Source organism: Amphibalanus amphitrite, unplaced genomic scaffold, assembly GCF_019059575.1.
Source record: "Amphibalanus amphitrite isolate SeventyFive unplaced genomic scaffold, NRLGWU_Aamphi_draft 000204F_arrow, whole genome shotgun sequence".
Classification (NCBI taxonomy): Eukaryota; Metazoa; Arthropoda; class Thecostraca; order Balanomorpha; family Balanidae; genus Amphibalanus; species Amphibalanus amphitrite.
Genome location: NW_024881699.1, coordinates 144,084 through 170,535, shown reverse-complemented (window position 1 = coordinate 170,535; position 26,452 = coordinate 144,084). Strand labels below are relative to the sequence as shown.

The 26,452-nt window shown below is 53.3% G+C and overlaps 2 protein-coding genes across 4 annotated transcripts in view; one reads left to right on the top strand and one right to left on the bottom strand.

Moving 5' to 3' along the window:
• LOC122384935 (protein Hook homolog 3-like) overlaps positions 1–13,664 on the top strand; it is a 97,423-nt gene extending 83,759 nt beyond the window's left edge. For 2 of the 3 annotated variants that reach the window (XM_043372775.1, XM_043372777.1), the window contains 6 exons: positions 5,247–5,381; positions 8,908–9,071; positions 9,426–9,586; positions 10,877–10,984; positions 11,815–11,930; positions 12,343–13,664. In XM_043372775.1, coding sequence (XP_043228710.1) covers positions 5,247–5,381; positions 8,908–9,071; positions 9,426–9,586; positions 10,877–10,984; positions 11,815–11,930; positions 12,343–12,376 — 718 coding nt within the window. In that variant the 3' untranslated portion in view covers positions 12,377–13,664. The remainder of the gene's footprint in view (positions 1–5,246; positions 5,382–8,907; positions 9,072–9,425; positions 9,587–10,876; positions 10,985–11,814; positions 11,931–12,342) is intronic. The other variant, XM_043372776.1, reaches the window with a different exon arrangement.
• A 1,447-nt stretch (positions 13,665–15,111) lies between these two features.
• LOC122384934 (protein bicaudal D-like) lies at positions 15,112–23,526 on the bottom strand. Its single transcript, XM_043372774.1, has 14 exons — positions 23,147–23,526; positions 21,554–21,694; positions 21,118–21,342; positions 20,664–20,801; positions 20,282–20,387; positions 19,541–19,716; positions 18,913–19,131; positions 18,526–18,654; positions 18,161–18,398; positions 17,859–17,998; positions 17,521–17,673; positions 16,850–17,057; positions 16,351–16,559; positions 15,112–16,060 (listed from the first exon to the last, which is right to left on the bottom strand). Exons 1-14 carry the CDS (start codon positions 23,351–23,353, stop codon positions 15,947–15,949), a joined length of 2,403 nt encoding a protein of 800 aa, XP_043228709.1. The 5' UTR covers positions 23,354–23,526; the 3' UTR covers positions 15,112–15,946.
• Between the last annotated feature and the right edge of the window lie 2,926 nt (positions 23,527–26,452).

Below are 26,452 nucleotides of genomic sequence, written 5' to 3'. Positions count from 1 at the left end.
TTGAACGTGTGCAGGAGAAGTTTCTGGTTTGGCTCTGTGCCCGCTCCCATGTACGCGGGGTGTCGTTTGTTTACCGTGACCTCACTGAACACTTTAAGGTGAACACCCTAGCTGCCCGACACGAGCAGCACGACATTATGTTTCTCCGAAACATTCATCGAAGCAAAATATGTTCGTCATTTCTTCTGGAAAAGTTTCCCATACACGTGCCGCCCCGGACACTGCGTACACAGTCACTGTTCGCTGTCTCGTTTGCAAGGGTAAACACTAACCCGGTTTACATAGCATTTTTGACGAGGCTCTAGCTCGTTAATTTGGCGAAAATTTCGATGCAGTGGTCTTCAAATATTTAGAGGGGATCATTTTGTAAATTGTTAAGCACCATTGGCATCTTTTGCAACATCACGGACGGAGATATTAGCTTGCAACAAACCCTATGTAAACCGGCCTACTGTTCGCTCATGTTCATTCAACCGTATACCGAATGTGTGCAACGCATTCTTGGAGGCGAACAGGGATGTGGACGTCTGGGAGAGTAGCATGGCAGAGTTCAGGTCAAGAGTGAAACGGTATGTGAGTGAGAGACACAGATAGGTAGGTGTAACTGTTCGGCTGTTACTGGAAACAAATGTTTCTAGTCTGCTTTGTTTTTACTGTGGTCGTTTTTACTGTGCTTGTTTAGTGTGTATCAATGTTTTATTTGTTGACTTCATCTGTCATTGGGGTAACGCCCGTTGGTGATAAAAGAATAAATGAAATGAAATGAAATGAAAAGTCAGCAGATTGAAACTGACTAGACCGGGTCGAACCGAACTGAACAGAGTGGGCGAGTCAGGTTAAGGCAGTTGATGGGGGAAATGTAATGTTGAAACATGGGCATTGGACAGTGCCAAGGCAGGTGTAGAACAGGCAGGGTAGGGTTAAAGGGCAGGGATGTTAAGTTTTAAGACAGGCCGGGTCTGCTAGGGAGAAAGGAGGTTGAAGGGCGCATGCGGATGGTTTGCAAGACCTAAACCATGGACCGGTCATTCGCCAGGAAAAGAAGGGCACCACATTTTAGGGCATTGACGAATGGGGAGGGACTACCTAGAGCAAGCTGGGGCGTCAGACAGAAAGGGCACTGAGCTGGGTTAGGCACGGGAATCGACCGGGCGCAGGGCAGGATAAAGAACAGGCACGGGAGGGTAGGGTAGCGGATATGCAGTGGATAGGGCATGGCATATATGCATGGCAGGAAGCCGACAGGACCAGGCACAGGCAAGGTAATCACAGGATAGAGCAGATGTAGGAATGTCATATACAGGGCACAGGAATGGCGATAGATATACAGTGCAGGATAGGGGCACAGAACAGACCACAGGAAGGGCACCTACACACAACACAGGGAGGTACAGAGCCCAGGTAGGTGGGGACTCAGTAACACAAGGGCCTGTGAGAAAGAAAACTGTTTCCCACAATATGACGCATGCAAAGAGATCCAATACCGCTCTAAGGTGGTCCCACAAACGACACATTCATGCTAGTCAGAAAAGTATTAATATTTGGAGAACACAAGTGATTCTTACCTACTTACTCAAGCGGACCCAAGCGACGTGGGCCGATACGAGGAAACGTCATACGGGGAAACCGTTAATCGATAGAATGAAGAAAAACTTAAAGTGCCATCGTTATTGGTAATATTGTTCGTGATGTTGTTTATGATAACCACAAAGTTTAACTTTCGAGTTAGACTGTCAACTGACTGGGCTCAGCGATCGCTGGCCCGACATTCTTCAAGGCATGTCCTGGAGCCCTCAGAGGTCGACGCAGGCTCTCAGAGGCTGGTGGGGCCCTCAAAGTTCTGCAAGGGACCTTTAGAGGCCGGACTGAGGCCCTCAGAGACAAATGCAAGGCTAGGCCCTCAGAAGCCAATGGGGCCCTTAGAGGCAGACTTGGGCCCTCGTGGGCTGGAATGGGGCATCCAAAACCGCATGAAAGTAAAGTCAGCTGCGTTGGACTCCTAGAGGCCGGCTTAAGAGCTCCAAAACTCGGCGTGGGCTTCTAAAGATCGGCTGGAGGCTCTCAGCTATCTGTGTAGGGGTCTTCTAAGGTTTATATAGGCCCGCCCCTCAGTAGCCGGGGAGGGCTCTCAGTGGCCAACAAAGACCGTCAGGAGCCAACGCTGAATGTAAGGGCCTAAAGTCAGTCAACAAACCAGTCATCGGGAAACATACTTTTTTGGACGGGTTTGTTATTCGAGGAGCGCTTGCAATTTGCATTTTGTATGCGATATGGGGATGATGGGGATGTACAGTTACATACACTATTATACCAGATATTCCAAATGGCCCACTGCGGCCGGAATCCGATCTAAAATACCACATAGATCCGTGAAAAATAGAAAATCAAGACGTACAAATCCTCGAGATGACCAGAATTCACGAAACGACGTCAGCATTGTCGCTTGAAGCTTGCCAAAGAGCGCCAAATCTGATCTTTGAAGCCTTTTCATCCGTCAAACCGGCAGAACAACCGCGTGGGGACTGCTGATGCATCCGATGTCCCGCCCGTTCTACCCTTCCAGCATCCGGCAAAGGTGCAAATCACCGGGCAATGAGGCTCCGGGTGTTGTCAGCCTTTCATGTGGTGCCCCCAAAAAATCACCAAAAATAAGGCATATATGCAACCAGTGGAACATCCTCTCAGACGAGCGTCCCCGTCTAATCCACTGATGGGGCCAAAGTGGGGAGATGATTAAGCGCACTATCGTGCCCGACGCAAAGGAAATCTTTCTTCATGTTTGCTGAAGTCCTTCCTCATACGGCAAATATGCGCAAGATTGGCGCTGTGAGAACCTGTCCTTCCTCTGGACGTATACAATAGCTGACCTGGGATTAACTCAGACCTTAATCCCATCAAAACTCTCTGGGCGACTCTTCAAGAGAACGTCAAAGGGCTGCTAGGAGCCACCAAGATCGTTTGCCTCACCAGACAGCTCCAGAAGGTGTGGGCTAAGCTTAACCCTCGCATGTGTGCGGCGTTCGCCAGCTTCTGATGTGTAGGGGGGGGGGGGTCGGTTGGACCCCCCCTTGCCGTTTCGCCCTTTATCGAGCTAGAGCTTTGCGGAAAAAACGATCGTGTTGCCCGTGACGAGAGGAAGCCGATAATGCCCAATTTTAAGGTCCTAGGTCAACAAAGGTCGGGAAAATCGGGCCCTGTTAGAAAGCCGTAAAGCGTTGCTGGTATGGAGTTTTTCGGGGCGCTGATCACGAATCTCGTGTTAGTTTTGATCACAGATGATGTCTTTAAGCATTTAGACCAGGTCGGGTCAGGTCAGGTCAGGTCAACCAGTATGGGTCGTGACGGGTATTCGTATTACGTGTCAACCGCCTCTGACAGCTTCGTAACATGTTACAAAGGCACCAAAACTACTTCGTAAATGTTCGAATGGCTTTTAAATTCGAATTCAGCTCCAAAAACTCAAGCCTGTAAACATGTAAAACTCGAAAAAAGTGAACCGAGGTCACCAAAGGTCAATGACCTGACCTGACCTTCAGGTGACCTTGACATCCACCCTTATGCATGGGAGCAACATAAAATCACGTTTGAAGGTTTCAAACCACGAAAAGCTTGCAAACGCGCGGCTAATGCGAGCCGACATACGCCGAATCGCGATTCCGGCCAAACATGGCTTCGAGAAAGTGCAGGGGTCGTTACCAGATCTCGAGAACGGCTGGACCGATGGCGCTCAAATTTGGTACACGGTTAGGGACCAGTTAGTAGGGTGCCGTGCACAAGTCAGTTGGGACCCTTTCTGCACGTGCGCACGTGCAGGGTGCCGCTCCCAGATCTCGAGAACGGCTGGGCCGATTGTGCTCAAATTTGACACATCGCTAGAGACCGGTTAGTAGGGTGCCGTGCACAAGTCAGTTGGAGGTACCCCCTCGAAATTTCGCACGTGCAAGGCCCACCCTCTCGCTCGCTCCGTTAGTCGCCCCAAAAGGCGTTATACTGGTGGTACAGTGTCATAATTTGGCATACCAATGCGCAAAGAAGTGACGCAAACTTGATAAAAAAATTGGCTCGTTATTTGCACACGAATTTGAGATATAGGCCTCCAGAGTTCGGAACGTTTTTTTTTTTTTGGCCACCCGGTAATATTAAGAGATGAAATGTTTATGTAATCAACTCTTTTCATTGCTAAAAAACGAATAAGCATGTCAAGCTGAAACACGGTGTCAGGGTGTGATATGTGTCGGTTGAGGTCCGTAGCTTAGCAATACACAGGCTTGTTGTTTTATGATTGCCATATTTTTCCTAAAGGTCACGTGAGGTCATGTCGGACTTGTGACCTCGCCATCGTGAGGACGCCATCATACCAGGAACCAGGTGCGAAGGTCACGATGATACCAGTAGTAGAAAACCGATGGATAGGGCTGAAGCTGTGATTCTTGGTGATTCAGACAATGTGCGCATCGGCCACTCGCTGATTGATCATCCGTCGCGGTCGCCTGCCGGCCGGCCGGCCCGAGCCGACTCGCCGCCCGCATCGCAGTGCCTGGCGACGCGTCTGCGACGGCGGGCGCCGGTGGCGCCGGCTGGCGATCGGTCGGCAAAGTGCCGGGCCAAGTCGGCGAATCAAGCTCGCTCTCTTCGCCCCTCTTGCCCCCTGGCTCCGCCCCTTTTATCCCCCTCGACGGAGAAGTTTATGCCCCAGCTTCCGCGCTTGCACGTAAATATGCTCGTCTGCAAGGTGTCGTGTGTTATCTGTAGAGTTTTGTTGATTGTATCGGCCGTGAGTTGTGCAATTCAGTTACGGCTTTTACCCCATGGCCAGTGCGGTCCCATCGTTGGCCGCCCTCGTCATATCCGTTTGTGGGAAGTGTGGTCGGGTCGTGACCGACCTATCTCCGATATCTTCAGTTTAATCTGGTGGCATTTCCGCTGCTGCCTTGACCACTAAGCAAAAGCACGTTTTGCAGGCGTTTTTTTTTTTTTAAAAGTTTGTTATAAAGGGTTTCTATTGAATGGGTGTTTTCTGTCCGTTGCGGGTTGTCTGCTGTCGCCTTACGTCATGAGAGGTTTCCGGCAAATTCCTTTGCAGTGGTTCGCTTAAATTTAGCTTATTTAATGACAGAGGCGGCTTTGGTATCGATCGTGATGACCGGCTATATCGTGTCGGTGTTGACTGCTTCCCTCGTGCATCTCCCTCCGCGGTATGTTCCGCTCGTCACAGCCCCCTCCCTCCCCTCCCCCTCCACCCTCAGAGAGAAGCTGCTGCGGCTGCAGCACGAGAACCGGCAGCTGCGCTCGCAGGTGGCCGGCGGCGACCAGGAGGGCGCCTACCGCGCCATGCTGGACGACCTGCGCGGCCGAGAGACGGCGCTCCAGGCTGAGAACAGGTGGGCGTCCGACACGCAGCTGATGGCGCGGCGGCCGCGGCCGGCGCCGCCACCCCCGGCCGCCGCCCCGCCGCCGCCGCCGCCTCCGCCACTGTCCGCCGCCCCTGACCAGGTCACCATCCGACACATTCATGAGATTAAGCTGTGCACGTCTCCGGAGCCGGCGCGCGCCAGCCCGGCCGACAGTGGTATTCGGCTCAGTCCGAACGCCCTACTGAGGGAGTACGTCGACCAACTGGTGTCGTCGGCGGGCACCCCGCGCCGCCACTCACCTATCATCTGTGGGGCCATCCCGACGGAGTCGGCCGGCGCGCGGCACTCCCCAGGCAGCTGCGGCCACAGCTTCACCTTCGGATACGGCGCACACGAGAACGGCCACGAACACGCCCACGAGAACGGCTACGGCCGAGAGAACGGCTACGGCCGAGAGAACGGCTACAGCCACCACAGGACGCCGGAGGTGAACGGTTATGGTAGGGAGTCGCGCTGTGAACACGGCAAGGTGCAGCGGTCACCTTCAGCCGCCTACACTGAGGAGTACATCCGCAAGCTGCAGGACATGGCGACCTCGACCACCGAGCTGCTGCTGCCGACCGGGCCGCCACCCCCGCCGCCAGGGCGCACCTCTGACGACACTGTCAGTCTCGTGTCGTGTGATGACGCGGTAAGCGTGGCCTCCTCTCGCGGTCCGCAGCGTTTCACACGACAGGGCAGCATCAAGTACAAGCAGGAGCGATGGCCAGGCGCGCAGAGGCAACGCTCGCTGAAGGCGCCCGCGCGCAAGGAAGACTCCCTCGACTCGGGTTGTGGGTGCTCCTCTCGGCGCACCACGCTCGATCCGCGCCGGCTGGACGTGGAGTGTGCCTCGGGAACCACCACCATGACCGGTATCACGGAGCGCAGTGACGGCTACCTGGAGAGACGGCTGTCGTTCATCGGCCGGTACGACGGCGGGAGCTCGGTGGGCGCCGGCTCCGACGGCACAGAGTCGCTCCTGGACGACGAGCCGCTCTACCTGACGCTGACCACGCCCAGCAAGGACTCGGCCGTGGACAGCCGCGCCACGCCGTCGCTCGCCTCAGCCGAGGAGTTTCACCCGGAGGTGTTCCGACCGTTCTCCCCGGCCGCGCGGCTCGGCCCGCTGACAGAGCGGTCGCCGCCGCGCGAGCCCACCCCGCCGTCGGCGACGGAGGACGATGACAGCTCGGTGCGGCGCGCCGACGAGCCGGCCATCGTGCGGTGGCGCTCGCGCAGTTTCCGCCGGCCGCGGCGCTCACGTTCGCGCTCAAAGTCGAAGAACCGGCGCAGTCGGCTTCTGGACACGGTGGGCGTTCTGGGCGCCACGTTCGCCATGTGCGCTCCGTGAGCTCGCCCTGTGCGAGCGCACGCGAGCGCGCACCTCCGCGGCGCGAACACACGTGCGAGCAGGGTCGCGAGAGCGCTACACGGGGTCCGCGGACGGAGCCGAGTGTCACTGCTAGCGCCTGGCTGTCTTTCAGAGCGAGCGCTGTGTGTGGAGCGGGCGGGCCGGGGAGGGGAGGGGAGGGCCGGGAGGATCCTGCTGAGCTTCGTCGTGCCGCCGTCCAGCTCGCTATGTCGCGCGCACCGCATGCTTTCGTAGTCATTGTGATGAAAGTCTGCACTGTGTGGTAACTGGTAGCCATGTCAGCGTCTGTCTCTTTTGCGAATGGGAGGGCATTTTGATGTGTCTTTGCGTTTGTTTTCTTATGTTGCAACTCGTTGCATCTGTTAGCTGTTGTAGCATGCGTCTTCGCTTTAAGATTCTGAGCGTGCAATTGGTATTTGCGTAGAGCGATATTTTAGTAGTTTGTAGTGGTATTTACTTTTGCATCGGGTGGCGTGAATGGCGCCGACCTTGCTTTGACCTGTCGTTGTTTTTCACTGCCTAGTAAATGAGTAGTGAGTGTGTGTGTGTCTTGAAGGCTGGTCTGTTCTGATGAGGGGGACGGAGGGCTTCCTATCTGGGCATGGTGACTCTTCTTTCCACTATCGAAAACCTTTTTTTAAGTATTTTCCATTGTTTCGTATTTCTTGAACACGAAAAACTGATGCCAAATTTTCTCTTGAGTTCTGGTACTATCTAGAATCTCTCTTTAGCAGCAAGTTCTATCTGAACGGGCGTGTGAGTGCGTGTGTGAGCGATCTCTTCGTGACTGTCTAGTCAAGGTTAAGTTGTTGATCGTTGGCCCATCTTTTCATTTGATCATCTTATAGTATTCTCGTGAGTTTTTATATAAACCACAGCGCATACTACCCGTTGTCATGACAACGGTGGACGTTACTCATCACCATGACAACGGACGCCTTGACTCGGACACCCGTTGATCGCTCACCCACCACTGCCGCCCTTTCCCGGCCACTTTATCTAGTCTTGAACGCTGTCAGAGACGGCGAGAGACCCCGTCATAGGAGAGAATGCTAGACCCCGTCACAGGAGAGCCCAGACAGGACAGCTCTCCGTCGCCGCCTGCCAGACAGCTGCCCAGCCCCCGCCGCCGCTGCCGCCGCCCCGACGAGGCCGAATACACTGCGCTCCGAGCAGAGTCGACCGAGCGTGTTTGGAGAGCCTCCGGAGAGACCCGGTCCGCACGGCGCGGCCACCCACCGGCGGAGCCCGCTCACGGGGCGTCAGACCGGCACACAACACCGCCGCTTCGGGAGGGCGGACGGGGTCGCCTGCTTGGCTGTGTCTCCAGCGCCGCTGGGTTTGACCCGACCTGACCTGACCTGGTGACCCGCGGACCGAGCTGACTACTCCGACTCTCCCAGACGGACGGACGGACGGACGGACGGCTACTAGGGCAGCTACTAACCAGACCCGGCCACTGCTGGGGCCGCTCGGCTGTTAGTGTCCCCAGTGTGTGGGTCACGATGAGGTAACCAACACAGGTGGCGGACTGGTCCTCATTCTAGTATGACTCTTCTTATCAGACGTATCGTATCTTCTAGCTGGAACTGTACATAAACATGCCCTCTTAACCCTCTTGCTTATTCGAAATCTGTGTATCAAGTCTCCTTACACTCCAACCTTTCTAACTAGTCTCCTTGCTTTGCTGCGCTTGCTACTTACGTACACTATGTCTGTTCCGGCGTTGTCAGCGACCCGGCGATTTCTTCTTTGTGCACCATGTGAGTATCTGTTTCAGTTATCTCGGGCTGGATCCTACCAACCCGTACCGTCCCTTGTGAACCTTCCTGTATCTCCCATTCCTTCTGAGAGCTCTCAGCGCGCGGGGAGTGTTAACGCTAGTGTCGTGTGTGTGCACTGTGTGATCGGCTGGTCGGTCGGGGCCGGCGCGGCGGGTGGATCACGTGACCTGAGGCACCGCCGGCCATGGCGCCCGGCTGGCGGTGTCGCCGATCACGTGATGCACCGCCGTCCGTCTCTGGTTGTCCGGCGCGGCGCGTTCGGCGTCGGTCGGAGTTCACTCGGCCGGCGCCGCCGCCGCTCGTTGTTTCACCACTACACGTACCGTAACGTGTTCTGTCTGGGCTGGCGGCGCAGGAGTTTGAACCAGCGGATCCTGGAGCTGCAGTCGCAGCTGGAGGAGCGGACGCCCGAGCAGACGGCGGCACCGGCCTCCGGCAGCCGACTCTACTCGCTGGAACAGGAGCTGCAGAACAAGACCATGCAGATCGGAGAGATGGAGATCCGGCTGGCTGAGCAAGGTAATGGCGAGGAGATGACGCTTATGGGGTAGTTTATGGTCCTTTGTCGGCCGTGTATGGTAGGTGTTTGCTATTACTGTTGTATGCTTCGGTGTCTGTTGTAGCTAGGTGCTTGGAGAAGCTGCATCAGCCGCCGCTATTGCGCCAGAACCAGGTGAGGCTGTAGCGAGGTAAGTGTCGTTCTGCGGGTGTATGGAGACGAGTGATGGCTGTGTCATGTGTATGACTAACATTTTTTGTCGTATATTGTCACCCATCGTCTCTGTGTTCGTGTTTGGCTGCTACCCATGTGAGGGTTGTATCGTCCCTTCCTGTGCTAAACGATGACCACCACTTCTCGGCTCCCGTCTCCAGCGAACCGCACTCAGGAGCTCCAGGAGCAGCTCTCCAGACGGGACGGAGAAATGGCCGACATGGAGGAGCGGTACAAAAAGTACCTGGAGAAGGCCAAGGCGGTCATCCGCTCCCTGGACACCAAGGCAGGGTCGCCCGACGTGTCCGTCCTGAAACACCAGGTGAGAAGGCAGGCACAAAATATCGGTAAACTAGGACAAGGTTCTGAGGTCTTCGATCGTATTTGAGCTAATATGGAGCTGTCATTTAGGAGTTGACTATTATCTTAGTTGGCCAATGGTGGCCATGTTTGATTACTTCTTTGCCAGTCTTACCACACATCGCTGTCTAAAAGTTCCTCTCTGCTCGTTGATCGTTCATCCAATTAACCTGGTAGCCGGTTGGTAAATTGTTTCGTGCCTCAACGGCAAGCTGTGGCCTTCAGCTGTTTATTTAAGCATTTCGTGCGAGCCAGCAGATGTCCCGGCTGTGCCTGGCCTAACTGCCATATTCAGCGGTCTGGTGCAGAACAAAACCGGGCAGTTTTGGCGCTGATCATTTTACTGATCCGCTGTTGTTTAGTGTGATTGTTGAAAACCGGATGTATTTGCTGAAAATTATGGCTGATAGCCTGCGTTACTAAGCCGGTGGACATTCTTTTCTAGGTATTTTAATGTGAGCTAGCATGTGCGTGACTGAAATCACGGATCTGATACCAATGTGTCATTCATAAGTAGGTGTTGACAGGCCTTCTGTCAAAAATGTCTGTTTGTTATGTTAATCTGTCCTAATTTTCATATTTTTTCTTACCTACCGTCTGTATTTTTCAGTCATGTGGCGTGAGCAAATTTTGTTTTCCTGTTTATCAATGTCTCGTAGTGCAATAACTTTCGACACTCCTAAAAACCAGCCTGCGATCTGGTGATACGATCTTATCAGGACCAGTTGCTGCTATCACCTGGTCAAGTAGCGAGTGCTACTGAGTGGAAAGGGAAGCTTTGGCTGCCGCGTTGAGTTAGCGGAGACAGCGCGGTAGGCTCCTTCCGTTTTGTTCTATTCAATCTGATCAACTACCAGTCCCTCGGCCTCATTTACTGGACCGATTTGCTCGGCCCGCCCTTACGTTCCTCCCACCAGTTCTGGAAAGTTGAAAGTGAACTGAGTCGTCACTGGCTAGTGTTTGGCTGCACTGCATTTTAGATGTGGCCATTAACTACTCATACTTCGCTGAATTGTAGTATAGTGTCACGCGAAATAGTATTTAAAAAAAAAAACAGAAAACATGAACTAAATTATATTGGCGGATGTAAAGTATTATTTACTCCTATTTGTTTAGAAGCAATCGGCGGATGTCGGTTTTTGACTCGCTCTTTTCCTACCTCTCACCCTCAGACAGTTTTTCGTTGCGCCGCCATCCTTCGTGACATACCTGAGCAGCGCTGACACTCACCCGTCCCCTCTCTCATTCACAGCTCGCGGAGAAAGAGAGGCAGCTCGAGGTGATGGAAAAGGAGAATGAAAAGACCAAGTGCATTCGAGAGGCCGAGGAGCGCCTCATAGCCACTGCCTTTTACAACTACGTGAGTGACCGTCTCAGCGGCCTTCGGAAGGAGCGCCACGATCCGTAGCGGATCATCAACGAGTTTTTCGTTGATTTAAATCTTTTACTGTAAGACTCAAACGAATGGCTGGTACTTTTGCGCTCAGTGTTTGTGTTTGGTCGGTTTTGGCTCCATCCGTGTTTACACTTCTGATGGCTTGTTTGCTTGTTTTGTTGGGTTAGGCCCTTTCGGTCCAATGAGACCATTTCAGAGTAGGGAGGATGATAGGAATTAGGGGGAGACATTGGTGTGGGCAGGCACCCTAGTGAGTCACCGGGGCTGAGCCCATCCCGAAGGACAAGCCGACCAGCCCCAAGGTACCCACTGCACCCGGCTACGGGTGTGCTCCCTCGGGAGCAGCCCGCATGAGATAAAGTTGCTTTTTTTGTTGGGTTAGGCCCTTTCGGTCCATTAAGACCATTTCAGAGCCGGGAGGATGATAGGATATAGGGGGAGACATTGGTCTGGGCAGGCACCCTAGTGAGTCGCCGGGGCTGAGCCCGTCCAGAGGACAGGCCACCCAGCCCCAAGGCACTCACTGCACCCGGCTACGGGGTGCGCTCCCTCGGGAGCAGCGGTGCCGCTCCAAGGGAGCAGCCCGCATGAGATAGAGTTGCCTGTCCAGCCCGGAGTGGGGTTGCGGCGAGGAGGAGAATGATTTCAGTATCCTGAGGATAGGAACGACGGAACGGTGTCTTGATGGCAATATGTGAATGCTTGTAATACGTGCGACTAACATTGCGTTTTCGATCAGAGTTCGAACCCGTTTGACCAACCGTCCCACGCATCTCTATATTTCCATCTGGCAGGGCTCTCAGATGCATCGCCAGGCCGTGGAACAGCGGCTCTCCAACATCAGCGGCGGCCAGTCGTCATTTCTGGCCCGGCAGAGGCAGGCCAACACGCGCCGTCTCCATGGCAACAGGTAACCGCACTGCCATCTGTCGGCGGCGTGCGGAAGCTGGACCGGCGGCCGGCGCGGGCCGCTGCACCTCCTCTCTGTCAAGTGACATGGTGTCGGGCTGCGCGGCCAGTGCGGACGGATCTGTGCTTCGAGATAGTGACCACGGCTGCGGGCGACTATCTCTCATGTCTGATTTAGGCGCGAACCTTTGAAACCACGGACCTATTTTCTGTATTTCTTCTGCATGTAGTTTCTATTTTCGAGTTTCTCTTCAGGTGGATGCTCTTTTTAGTTTGGAGTCTTGGGCTCTTTCCAACAAGGCACTAATTGACCCAGCCTGTGATTAGAAGCATGCGCTTGCACAGATTTCACATCTAACAGCGCAGTGCTTTGACGGAGCTAACTCGCCATGAACTTGCACTATTTTTTTCAGAACGCTTTTCCGTGTAGAGGACGACGCTCTGTAGGGGCCGGCTGTGCACGTATCGCCGCTCCTGCCCTCAACTGCTGCATGCTTAACTTCAGACATTGGGCCAATGAACAGACCGCCTTGCAGCGCTCCCAGACAACACGAGCTGCGCCGGCATGACGCATGCGCACTGAAGATGATGGCAGGCAACGGACATTCGCGACTCAACTGTTCGAGACATGCGGCGTGGTATGCCAGTGTTTTGAGCGAAACGTATTGTAGTTTGAATCGCTCGCTAATTGTCCAATGCTAGACCAAATGTCCAGCCCAATCTTCATCTATCGTTTGCATCGTGACCAGCCTTTAATGCGCTATCGCTAGTTTTTGCGCTCGAGCTATGAGGCTAGCTGTTTGGCTGTTTAATTTCGCGAGTGGCTAGCTTGCAAACGGGCTAGTCAGGCTGAACGACATGGGGGCTAGCCTCAGCCGTCCAACAGGGCTAGCCGCGGCTCTCCAACAGGGCTAGCCGCCACCGCGCCGCGCGGCGGCCCGTCGCCTGTGCGGCTCACCGTTCGCATGTTGCCGTTTGCAGCGAATTTTACGACTACTAGCGGGCAGCGCCGGCGGCGTCGGCGCCTGCCCGCCCTGCCGTCCGACCGACCGACGGACGTCGCTCGTCCCCCGGCCGCCGACTTTGGGCTGACCTTGAGATGACCTAGGGATGACCTGGCGCGTGACCCGCCGCCACCGGAGCGGGTGCCAGCCTTCTAGTTCATTTTATCCACCCTGCTTTACTGGGTTTTTAGTGATCGGGCGAATGGTTGATGCCGTGCCTATCAATGATGACGGGTCGCGGAATACACTGGGGCCAATACGCACGACCTGTGGAGCCGCGCTAACATATCGGCCGCGCGCTGGTCGAGCCTGGCTGAGCTAACCGCCGCCTGTAGCTAGCGCCGGTGGGATGCAGGACTAGTCCGCGCCTGGCATAATGCGGGGACTGATCACCCGAGAGGAGGACTGTGGTGCTTCTCAACTGGCCGGCGCTGTAACTCACTCGATAGGTGACTCTTGTAACGGAGATGGCTCCCCGAGAGAGCCAGCCGAGAGCCGGTGTTCCTGGGCCTTGTCTACCAGATGTGCGGTGTTTTAACATTTTATGCAGGTTTGCGATGAGTCGCATTGTGCAGCTTTACGGGAGAGAATTGAGAGAGATTGAGGGCGATGATTGTCGCCGAGCTAACTGTAATGGGTGATTGATAATATATTTTTGGATTGCTGATGTTGAAAATCATTCCGTGGACGCTGGTGAGATGACGTGTATTGTCAATAAATGCTTTCGATGAGGGATGTGTTTGTAACGGCGAAGTTCAAGGTAAGTCACAGCTCTGAGTTTCGTGTCATGTTCGATGGGGATGGGAAATAATTGTTTGCTACAGTCGTCAAGTTATCTGTACATTGTAGACACCGGGGCCGATCATGGCGGCGCAACATAACTAGGTACAGGTGGTCGCCGCTAACGACATATGCTAGGGGTTGAACTAGCCCGGGGCGGGAGACGCTGGACGGGTATAGCCACAGTAATTTACCACTAGCGACCTCTGTGGGAAGAGAATGAATCTGGTCCTGGGCGGGCGTGACGTTGCACTGGCGGGTGGCGGGTGGACGTTCGGGGGAGGTAAATAGAGGGCATGTTTTTTTAAACCGCAACATAAATTGTGGCACTTTTTAATAATAATATTGTTTCAAATTATTGTAGGTTGTAAGTTATTAGATTCTGTAAGCTATAGGTTTTTACACTTGTATCGTTAATTTTTTGGTAATTCAGGGACGCTCGCTGCTGCATGCCCCGCGACCTATATACCATACCCCCCGACCGCCGACTACCTCCCGAACGGCCTCCCTACTGGCGCACACTACCAGCGACATCTATGGTATAGGATTGAAACTAGTTCTGGGCGGGCGTGGCGGCGCAGTGTGGCTACAGGCGCTTACCACTAGCGACACCTATGGTAGAAGGTTGAAACTAGCGTGGGCGAGTATGGCGGCACAGTATAGCCGCAGGCGCTCACGACTAGCGACATCTATGGCGAGAGAAAGAAACCAGTGGGCGGAGCATGGCGGCGCAGTGTAGCTCTCAAGATTACTACTACTCAATACTTATAGCCCCAGGCGCTAATGACAAGCGACGGGTCTATTGTTTATTCTGACATGACTAGAAAATATCTGGTGCCTGCTTAAATCCAAGGGTGAGCAGGGTCACCGCAACAAGCTTCGCTTAGCGAGCGCTCTGTCCTTGTGAATCCTTCCATTCAAAGGGTTCGGACAAAATTCATTAAAAAATAATTCCTGAATCTTTTAGTTACCCCTGCTGTTACACAGTTCAGGCGAAGTTATAGCGGACAAAGTAGGTAAGACCCGCAGACCTTGGTAAATCGGCATTTAGTGGAACAGCGTTACCCATGACAACGATATTGGAATAGCGTCCATACATAGAGTCCGTCCCCCAAATTGATCGAGTTTCCAAGCTTATGCTGCAAATGAAACGCCAGTTTTCCTCCGGGATTTTCCGTTAACGCGCGATTTAGTCTAGAGGCCACCAGAAAAGTATATAGGCTGTTATAGGCACGGGTGAATTTGCAGCAAGAAAGTTACTACCCATAGGTATGACTGTTGCTAGTGTCATCCCGGGTCGAGATAGTCAGTGATGATGCTTCACAGTCCCACTAAAAGCAGCACTGTGGTGACAACAGCTTAGCTACGCTTCAAGGTACAGCATCAAAACAAAATATCGGATTAAGTATTTTGACATACTTTATTAAAGCGCTGTTATGCTACACGTATATCAGTTACATTATATTGTCAACTTATGTCTGACATGATTGTCTCATATTATGTAAACACAGAGCACAGAGGCGCATCTAAAAGATAAATATAAAACAGATTGCCAGCTGCCTGATTGCGGGACAGCTGTGGTGAGCTGCGATCCACGAGCGCATAAAAAAACCAGTAGATGCCTAGAGCCACCGTCAACCAAGCCGTCACCGGCATGCAATAAATACGAGGCTGCGGGCGCGGTTAGCTCATTCGTTCAGACACTGCGCTGCCAGTCGAACACACGGGATTGGCGGCGCCTGCCGACGCCCCCGGCCGCCCCGGCGCCCCGCTGAGCGCTTGGACGGTTTGGCACGGCCCGCACTGCCATCCACTTTGTACACACGACCCGGGCGCGGCGGACGGGGCCGGGCGCCCGGGGACCGCTCCCCGGCTCAGACACAACAACGAGGGGACGTCAGACCGTAACAGACACACACACACACCACCACAGAGGCAGGCCGGCCGTCCACAGAACGGACACTGGCTGCACGAGACGGCAGTGTGCGCCGCACCGACACACCAACACGAGACTCAGCCAGTATTGCATCGGAGGCGGTCGGCCGCGCCGCGCGCGCCCAGCTGCCTTTGGTATTCACTTGATCCCTCGAAAGCGCCGCGCTGACCCGTAGGCGCTCACTTACCGCGGTTAAGTACACAGACCGGCCCACCGATCGGCCGGCAGGCCCGGCAGAGAGCACGGGAGACCGGGTCGGGCCGGGCCGGGGACGGACTACATCTGGGCACACGCGGGTCAGGGGTCCCGCCGCCCGTAGCCGCCCGCCTGCGGGAATCGGCCGCCGCCGCGGGACTGACCGCCCCGCGAGCGGCCCCGGTCGCCGCCGCCGAAACGACGCCAGCTGTTGTCCTGCGGGACACGAATGAGGGGAATAAGCGTCAGGGTTTACCCAGCAATAACGGGAATTTCGTATTTTATTATGAATCGAACCTGTAAATGACACCTTGTGATTCGCAAGGATTGGCAATAAATAAACAGACATTAACGCAAACGATTTTTTTTTTTGCTCACAAGAATTCGCCACCCTAGTGCTATCGCACCCATGACTATGCCATGATCAAATGCCCTACAACCCCTGCACCACCCATCTCCAACCGAAAGACATCTCCCACACGCCCCTTCTCCCTTCCCCGACTGACCTGTCCTCCGCCGGCGCGCGCCGGCCGCCTCTCCCTGTCCAGTTCCAGATCCTCCAGTTTCTGGGTGAGCGTCAGCTTCTGCTGGATGGCCATGCGGAGGAGGCTGTTGAGCGTCTTCTTTTCCTCCTCGCTGCTGGCCACCTGGCGCTGCAGCTCGTCCACCTGAGTGACGTACTCCTCGCAGCGGGCGGCGAACATGGCCCGCAGACCTGGACGCGACAGCGGAGGCGGAAGAGTGTCAGAGACAGGTTAGTCACAAAGGTGGCCAGGGTAGTGCTAACATTGGAAAACATTCCTGATGTCCTTACCAGATTATGTCTGAACCACATCCAAGCGGTTAACTAGCGTCGATCAATAGTCAAACAACAGTCAAGACACCCAACAGTCAAACAGCCAACCCAAGCTCGCTCGATACCCACCACATTCCTGAATCCTGCCCAAATGTCACAACCACAGCTAAGCCTAGCCCCACTAGACCCCGTCACGCTGTACCACTCACTGGAGAATGTGGCGGCGTCCTCCTTGAGCAGCCGCAGCTCGTTGCGCAGCTTCATCATGGTCTCGCTGACGATGGTCTTCTCGTTGACGTACTTGGACTTGAGGTTGGCCAGCGCCACCTCGGCCGTCTGCTTGTTGGCCTTGAGCACGGTGCGCAGGGTGGCGATCTGCTCTCGCTTGGTCGACAGCAGCGACTTGAGCTTGATCACCTGGCGGATAGGGACAGAGAGTATAGATGAAACAGCCAGAACCGCAATATGACGATCGCGCACATCGAACTTGCCCCGAATCGCCAACACCCGTCGTAAATCCCCGCCAACTATTATTTTCTCTCATCTCGCCCCGGGTAGTCCCCTGTCAGACACTGCCCAAATACACTAAGTTCCTTCTCCCACGCCCAGTCCTCGTTCCCGCACCGTCCTATCGGAGAGGTACGGCCCTCCAGCAAAAGAGTGGTTGGTTAGCCTATGTGCTTTTAGTGTAATAACTTTAAATGACAGAGACACTCCTGTAAAATGACCCAATACAAATGAGAAGAGGGCTCGTGCACACATTTCGGCAGTGGTTTTCAACAGCCATTAGACGTATTCATCAACGCAGATCAATTATTTTGATGTTGGCAACCAACCACTTAATACCTGGAGGGCCGCACAGCCTGCACCCCGCACGCACCTGTTCCTGAAGCTCCTCGACCTGGAGCTGGTCGCCGTCCCCGTCTCCGTCTGTGGCGGCGGCGCGCGGCCCGGTGCCAGTCTGCTTGCTGGCCTCCATAGCGTGCTCGACGGCGCGGCGCAGGTACTTGACCTGGTCCGTGATGGTCTCCATCTGACGAACAGGAAAAGACGCGGTATAATTAAGATGAATTTTGATAAATAATTTCCTAAAGGGTTAGACATCCGTTGATGCATCCATAAACATCTTAGCCGATACAGTAAACTGTAGTGACCAACCATAAGTAGGCACCCACAGCAGCTGCGTTGCAAGCTCTCCACTGACGCCCGTGTTCTGACCTGCTTGGCGACCTGGGTGGGGTCGGCCGCCTCGCCTTCCTTGAGTGGCTTGGCCACCTTCAGTGAGCTCATCAGCTGCTCGAACTTGGTGGGCGCAAACGAGTTCTGCGGCGAGCCCTCTCGGCTGGGGCTGCTCTCGCCTGCCAGGGACGCAAAGCCAACAGTCACGGGTACGGTGGGCGTGTGAAGCGCTTGGGAAAATAGAGCAAGTCATTCCAAATGGACAAAATGTTCAAATAGAATCATTCGTGAGCGGAAAGCTTTCGTTCAGCCTCCCAAAACCTTCCTCCTGTTTCACCTACCGAGGTTTTTGACGTTCTGCATGTGCTCGAGCATGACGCGGTGCGGCGTCTGTCCGTTGGCCAGGCAGACCTGGTGGTAGAGCTGTGCCAGCTCCTCGCTGACACCCATCAGCTCCTCCTGGCTGCTGCCCAGCGTGGCCTGGGTCAGCGCCGTCAGCTGACTCAGCAGGGACAGGTCCGACTGCAGGTCCGACACCTTCGACTCCGACTCCGACAGGCGACTCCGCAGCGAGGAGACCTGGGGGACGGAGGGGACCGGTCAGTCACTGATATCCGTCTCTAGTGGGATAAAAGCACACCGCCATACTAGTGTTTCCCTACAGCAGCCTAAATACAGCAGACCGCAGCTCCTGGTATCCAGTTACCTCGTTCCTGAGCGTGACGACGGCCTCGGACGAGTTGCACTCTGAGGCCTGCATGTCCCTGATGTCAGTCTGCAGTCGGCTGATCTCCAGCATGGCCAGCTGGTGGCGCTGGCGGTGCTTGTCCAGCACCTGAAGAATAACGGACTGAGGTCAGAGGGCGACAACCCGGGCCTCGTGTGTGTCGGGAGTAGGAACAGGATTCGACGGATGGTGTTAGTCACTGAAGTGTGAACGGCGCTGGGTGGGGGTTGAGATTCAACAGAGGTTTCAATTACATCACGTCAGTTGGAAAATACCCTTCCGATGAAACCTACATCCCGCTTTCCTCCAGGTTTGAACCACTCCAGCCTACTCTCACCATCTCCATCTCTGACCTCCCTGACTGACCTGTTCGACCTTTGCCAGCTCCGGTGAGGGAGGCGCGGCGCCGACGGTCGGCGGCAGGCTGTCGCCCTCCTCCTCCTCGTGCAGTGCCATCAGCGCCTCCACGTGGGCCACCAGCTGGGCGGCGTGCGCGCGCTGCGACTCCAGGTCGGCCCGCGCCCGCTCCAGGCTCTCCTGGTTGTCCCGCAGACTGCGGGTCAGCTGAGCCTTCTCGGCGTCCGCCTGTAGGTGTCAGAGGTAGCGAGGGTCAGATAGGGGGTGAGGGGAGGTCATAAATGTCGCCTATGGTATGAAAGCCGCAAAATTATGGGCAAGACAAGTCATAGCGATGTGGAAAGCTGGCTTAGAGGGAAAACATATAACCGAGAAAAAAACTCATGTCTGCAGACGATACTCGCAAACCATTGTCTAACTTATTTGAATTCGCTAGTGCAGGATTTTTACCTATAAGTAGGAAACAATTAACAGGGGAGCCAGCAGGACCTGTATCGTCCAACGTAAAAAATATATGTAGCTGTTACGAACCAAACTGTGGCAAGAAAATAAGCAGCTGCCGTCTGGAACGATGTTAAGAAGATAAACATCGACTTGCGACCGGAACGCAACCAAGGCCTGGGCCCGGGCGTCGCACCTGTTCGAGCTGTTTCTCGAGCTTGCGCAGCTCGTTGAGGTGGATCTCTGAGAACAGGTCGCCCACGTGGCCGGCCGGCTTCTGCTGTTTATCGGCGCTCGAGTCAATGATGTCGGCCTCGAGCCGCTTCAGCGCCGGCTGGTCGTCCTCGCCCTCGCTCTCCGTCTGAGGCTCGCCTGTGAACGGTCGGATGAAGTTCAGCCTTTGGTATAACTCTCGACCTGAGGTCACCTGCAACGGTTGAAGGTGGTCACCTGCAAAATACGAATATCGTGCGTGCAAAGTTCGCCTGGCGATGGTAAAATGAATGTAAAAATAACCTAACATTAGCACAGATAGTGCAATAGAATGTTGTTTGGCGACAAAATTATCAAAAGCATATCAAACATCACCAAGTACTTTATCAATTAGGCGAAGTTGACGTCATATCGACGATGGAGCGAAGGCCTGATACTCTATGCTGTTTACAGGACGCATGGCAGCTTTGTGAACAGCACAAAAGCAAAACATTCACGTAAAGACGATTACGGCTCAAATTGCCCCTAATTCTCAGCTGAATCATATGAAATCACGCCCCGTCATGACACACCATTTCCATCGAGTCACGACACCGATTGCAATCACACCGGCCCAGACACGACTGGACGCTGGGTCCCCACGCGCACGGGGTCGGGTCAAGTCCGGATAGTTCGGAACACGTCCCGTCAGCGCCGGAACACTGGACAGCGCCGGGAAACTGACCCATTCTCAGGGTGGAGAGCGCCAGGTTGCTCAGGTTCAGCATCGACTCGGAGTTGATCCGCTTGTCCAGCTCCCGCTTCAGTGCGTACTTGGCCTCACGCTCGCCCTGGCACAAACAAAGACGTGTTTTCTTTCTCAGTAAACGGCGAACGTGCGATGCTCGAGTGTAGAAAAAAATCAGCCTAGATCTGACAAGCAACTGGCATTATTTGTCATCATGGCTCATAACTCTGGCACAACCTATGCGTAGCGAATATTGCAATGGCAGGCACTGCTGGGGTCAGCTGACGTGGTAACCAGACATAGTGTGCATCGTTTTAACAATCCCTCCCTGGGCTGACTGGTTGGCTCGGAGATCAGCCGCCCCGGCGCGGCGTCTCACCTGGAGCGCCTCGAGCGCCTCCTCCATCTGTTTCTCGGCGATCCGTTTGAGCGCCGTCTGCTCCTCCACCTGTCCGTTGAGCACGTCCACCTCCTCCAGCAGCCGGCGAGCCTCGTGCTTGGCAGACTCAAACTCCACCTGGACGGCAGGGCGAGAGGAAGGGGAGCAGTTCAGTGGTGAGAATGAAAATACGCAACTTAAATCGCGATCTAGGAGCGACTGTCATCCAAAAAAAAAAAAATACACTGGCTATCGCTAAATTTCGGTTATCTGCAGCATTTGAGCAGCGTGAAACAAAAACCATCGCATGCTACACGTTTTGAGTCAATTCTGGTCAATGCTCATATGTAAATAATCATCCACAGGGCACAACACCCTGTTCTGCTCATGCCATGTGCTTCCACAGCACGCCGTCCGACACTGCTGGCGCTGCTCTCCCACACCCGCCGCGTACCTGTGAGCTGCGGAGCGCCGACACCTGCTTCTGCAGGGTGATGTTCTCCTCCTCGAGCTCCGAGTAGTCCTGCAGCAGGCGCGTCTCGCGGTACTTGAGGTCCTTCAGCTCGGAGCGCAGGTTGCGCCGCTCCAGACTGGTGAGGTCGCGGTCCTTGCCGAGGTCGTGCAGCTCGCGCTGGGCGGCCTCCTTCTCGGCGAGCAGGCGGGACACCTCCTGGCGAGCCTGTGCGTGGGGGCGGCGCCGGGCGTCACGGGGAGTACGCCATACAGCCGCTTATTCTGGGCGGGTGACATTGGACAGCGCTACAATTGGATACAAGTACAGAACCAGACTTCCTGCCCATCCTGTCACAATAGCTCCTGATCAAAACTTGCTGTGACTCCAGTCACTGAGTTCTGATCGCTAAGGCGCCCATTCCTCCCGCACCGCTCACCTGGCGAGCATCCATCTCCAGCTCCAGGATCTGGGAGTTGAGCGATGTCTCGCGGGCGTGCGACTCAGACAGCATGCTCTCCTCCTGCTCAATGCCTGAGCGGGTGGACTGCTCATGGCTGGTCTGGAACTTGGCCAGAGCCTGCAAAATGAGAAAGATAATGCTGTAATTGGGTGTTAACTGGCTTCAGGAATGGGTACAATGATTGGATTCAAAAGATGACAAATATGAAACTTTGGATAAACAACCTACTAAACACTTTCAAATGAATTTACAGATAGGTATACTTTGTCAGAAGTAAATCAGCAAAACTACCAACCACAGTTAGAAAAGTAGTTTATAAATTTGTAAAAGAAACAATTTTGTTTAACAAAAATCAAGCAACAATAATCCACTCTTTCTTTTAGCCAAATAGCAACTGAACAGATATGCTGGAGCAACCACTAAATTTGCATAAAGTAGTGGTCAAGGCTTTAGTGGCAATTGAAGAATTAACATACCTAGTCTAAAAATTGTCCCAGGTGATAGCTATTGAGATTCTTGGGCCAGTGGAGATGGCATTTCCTTTGTTTTTGGTTGCAAACCATAGTCTATTGATACTTGTACAACTATGAAGTTTGGAACGCAGGCAATCAGCTTGACTCCACAGGATTTAAGCCACTGCTGTAGTTCTTTAAATTCTGATCATCACATGTTTTATTTCAACTGGTTCTCAGAATCAAATATCTTTAAGAGCATTGTTTAAAGAGAAATCAGAAAACTAAATTAAGGCAATATGAACTGAGATTCTCTTAGGCCTAATTGTTAGCTTTAATATTTGGCAATACATTGTTTATTTGAAGTTAAGATTTATCATTTTACATGCATTGAGCCCTTATGATCTGCTATCTTTTGTTAAACTCTTATATTTCTAAAATATAAGAGTTAAACAAAAAAAAAAGATCTACCTAAAATGCTAATGCTAATGCTAAAAGATCTACCTCATATACATTTGAACTCTACTATTGCCTCAAAAACTGGCTTGAGATCTTGAGAAGGCAGTGCCCCCTAAGTCCTAACCATTATCCAAGGCTTCCTTTAGTTGGCACTTGGCTTCCTTGTGCCTTGCTTTGCACGAATTGCATAAATTTTGGGCACTGCTGAAAGGTGGAATACCCCTCTAGCCTGTGAATATAGTCAGGTGTAAATACTGGAAAGCTAGTATATGCACAATATAATTTAAGATTACCTACCAATTCAGTTTTTAATTCCTTCTAAATAAATAGGTAGGCAATGGACATGTGGAAACAGGCAAACAATGATAATAATGATTTATTGAAGACCAAATGGGTAGTATATGAATGTTTAGACACAGAGAACAAGATGAGGAATAAAGATGTTGCAAGCATTATCTTCTACTGATACGTATTGAAATATAAACTACACGGGCTCACTTACACACATTTTGCTGGGAATGAGATTTATGAAGCATTGTTTCTGATGATCTTACTGCATTTCAACACTATATATAATAAAATAATTGAACCATTGGGCCTGGATGGCCTGCAAGATCATTATGGCATCACAGATGGTCATTTGCATATTGATACCCACCTCTCTAGTGATAATGAGATCATGTTTGGAGTTTTCATATGCTGCCTCGAGTTCTTCACATCGTTTGGAAAGTGCCTCCTTCTCTTCTAACAGTGCAAGACCATACTGAGCTGACTGGATCTTGTCACTGCTGGCTTCATCGAGTTCTCTCGTCAGCCTCTCGATTTCGGCTCTGAGCGAGGCCACGTCGTCCATTGCAACCTCCATGGTTGTCTTGATTGTCAAGTCTCACATAAAATACATGTCACAAAAGAGGATGAATCGATTACTTAAAATCGACAGCTATTTCGAGCTAGAACAAAATAAATACTAAAATATCAGGACGGCAAGACGAGGAGGCGTCGGCGGCCAACCCTACACCGACACCGCCAAGGCCGACACCGCCGTGACACCGCCCAAGGCCCTATATACACCGCCCATGAATGTTATCGTTGTCCCCTACTGTTATTCGCTGCGCGTTGAACGTCTCTCTGCGCCAGAAGTGTCCTCATTGAATAGTGGCGAGGAATAGCAGCCTAGAGATGAGCTAAGGTGGGCATTTTGAATCGATAATATTTTTATGTTCACAGTTGACGCCAAGGCCATAAATAGGGTTGACGCTATGGAAAGTCTATTGAAGCAAATGATCACCATTCTGTTGCGCGGTCCGTCCGAGCTTACGGTCAGCCTCGCTTCACCCCAATGCCACGGCCGGCCGTCTGGTGAGACTTGCGAGCCCCCTCGCAGCCCTAGACCATAGGCGGCGGAACGGGGAGGGCACCGGGGCACCGTGCCCCCTTTGATTTTTGCATTTTAACATTAGCCCTATGGGCGTTGCATGGAAAGAATGGGACCAAAAGTCGGCAGTGCCCCCCCCTTAATTGAAGGTGTTCCGCCACTACTGCCCTAGACGGAGCAGAAAACAGCGAACAGGAGCGGATTACTTTTCGAAGGTGGTTCCCAATTCCCATGTACCTAAGCCCGATCGGATGCTCACGAGGCGGGGGGGGGGGGGGCGGGGGGTCGTTTCTATGCCGGCTGATGGCCCGTACCTATGGCCTACGGGATGTTTCTATGTCCCTCCCCAGTAAACATGCCGACGTCGGCCCGACGTCGGGGTGACGTCGGCAACTCGGCATCAGCATGCCGACGTCGGCCCGACGTCGGTCCAACCTCGGCACGACATCGGCTGGACGTCGGATATGCCCGCATGTTCCGACGTCCAGCCGAAGTCCAGCCGACGTCGGGCCGACGTCGGACCGAGATCAATTGCTGAGGTCCAGCCGACGTCGGGCCGACGTCGGGGCGACGTCGGACCGACATCGGCCGCTGTTTTGACCGTTAAAATAATATAAAATACATGTTTCATGCTTCATAAAGAGCTTCTGTATTCAAAATATCCTCAGGAAACTCAAATCTTCATACACGCCGCAACCCCCTGATCCGGACTGGACGGGAAACTTTATCCCATTTGGGATTGCCCGTAAGCCGAGCTCGCCCGTAGCCGGGTGCGGTGAGTGCTTGGGGGCTGCTCGGCCTATCCTTTGGTCAGGCTCAGCCCTGGCAACTCACCAGGGCCGGGCCCAGTTCATATAGAAAGGCCAGTCGGCAAGTGTCACTTTGCCAAAGGGACACTTATCAAAGGGACACTTTGGGAAACGTTGGTGCAGGTGTGTAAGAGTGGCTATATGAATCCATTGTGGGGTCGCGCTTTCCAATAAGTGTCACGTAACAGCAATGGGACCAGGGACTCTATATGAACTGGACCCAGGGTGCTCGCCAAGAAGACCAATGTCTCCATCCTATCATCCTTCCGGCTCTGAAATGGTCTTGTCAGACCGAAAGGGTATAACCCAACAAAACAAACTAAATTGGCCATCTGGCTGCGTGGTGTAGTGGTTAGCGCACTAACCTCGCGTTAAAATGACACGGGGTTCGAATCCCATCGCCGGATGATGTTTTTGACGTGTTGTCCCAGTAAACATGCCGACGTCGGCGACTTGGGGGCTCGAATCCCGCCGCCGGTTGATATTTTTGGCGCGTTGTCCCAATAAACATGCCGACGTCGGCCCCGTCGGTCCAACGACCAACGATCTCGTCAACCTCGGCAAACGACCTCGGCCCGACGTCGGCTCGACGTCGGCTGGACTTCGGCTGGACGTCGGAACATGCGGGCATATCCGACGTCCAGCCGATGTCGGGCCGAGGTTGAACCGACGTTGGGCCGACGTCGGGCCGAGTCTCGGCCCGACGTCGGGCCGACGTCGGCATGTTTACTGGGGATCCTCTGTTCCCTTTTTCAGAATAGTGCCACAGTTTTTGGCACACCTTATGTGTCCTATGGATTATGATACGTCTTTTAAAATCTTCTATGTAGGAGCACAGTCCTCTTAAACCCAGGCTCCACTACGCGATTTTTCCGAGCGATTTTGCGATATCGCGATATCGCGCTATCGCAAAAATTTCAGAATTCTGAATTTTTTTGCGATAGTGTAATAATGCGAGAACGATATTGCGTGATAATTAATAATGCGATTTCCTCAGTGTGGCTCAGCGCGTCCGTTTGCACTGTAGATGAACATTTTCGTGGCATCGCATTCTCGCATTATCGCAAAATTGAAAATCGCTTGGAAAATCGTGAAGTGGATAACTAGCTTTGAGTAGCTAGATTAGAGTAGCTAGCTGTGGTGTAGGTAGGCCGGTTTACATAGCCTTGGGTAGGCCTGACTAGTGACTATGAAGTAGTTAAAACGCCGTCCTTATACAATCGTACTGCATTGTCGACTGTCGTAGGCTGCACTACACATTTGTGCTGACAGTCGACGGATTTAGGGTTAATTGTAGGCATAATTGACAAACTCAACGCGTTTTCCTTTTGATGACAATATATTATGACCAATCAACAAGATGCAATGTCATAGCACGCGGTACCTATGTACCTACTGCTAAAACACAGCCATGGCATGGCACACCGACATCGTCACTGATACCTAAGGAAACGCAAAACGAATCATATAACGAGGAATAATCACAGCCTTGATGACAATTGACAACAATCAACCATTTGTTTACGTGAGTCAGTCGAGTCAGACACCTGGCATCAGCGCATTTTACCTACCGATAGATGACCGGTCTCATTATTTCTGGAGGCACATTTGTACGAGTTATGGATTACGAATATCCACCGAGAGCGAGCACTGGCCCAAGGCTCAACAACGTGACTATTCGAACTGTTTTGTCTACATCGGAGGCGGAGGCGGCGGAGGAGGAGGTGACCCTGCCTCCGTGTCCCCGGACTCCCACGCGGACGTGTCCGAACCCAACGTC

Bases quoted from the DNA above. Each gene is read 5' to 3' on its own strand.
- LOC122384934 (XM_043372774.1), bottom strand. From the start codon at position 23,353: ATGGAGGTTGCAATGGACGACGTGGCCTCGCTCAGAGCCGAAATCGAG. The intron at 17,999-18,160 runs GTAGGTGAAACA...CGTCCCTGGCAG, and splicing joins GCAGAACGTCAAAAACCTCG to GCGAGAGCAGCCCCAGCCGA. The intron at 17,674-17,858 runs GTCAGAACACGG...CCTGTTCGTCAG, and splicing joins CCACCCAGGTCGCCAAGCAG to ATGGAGACCATCACGGACCA.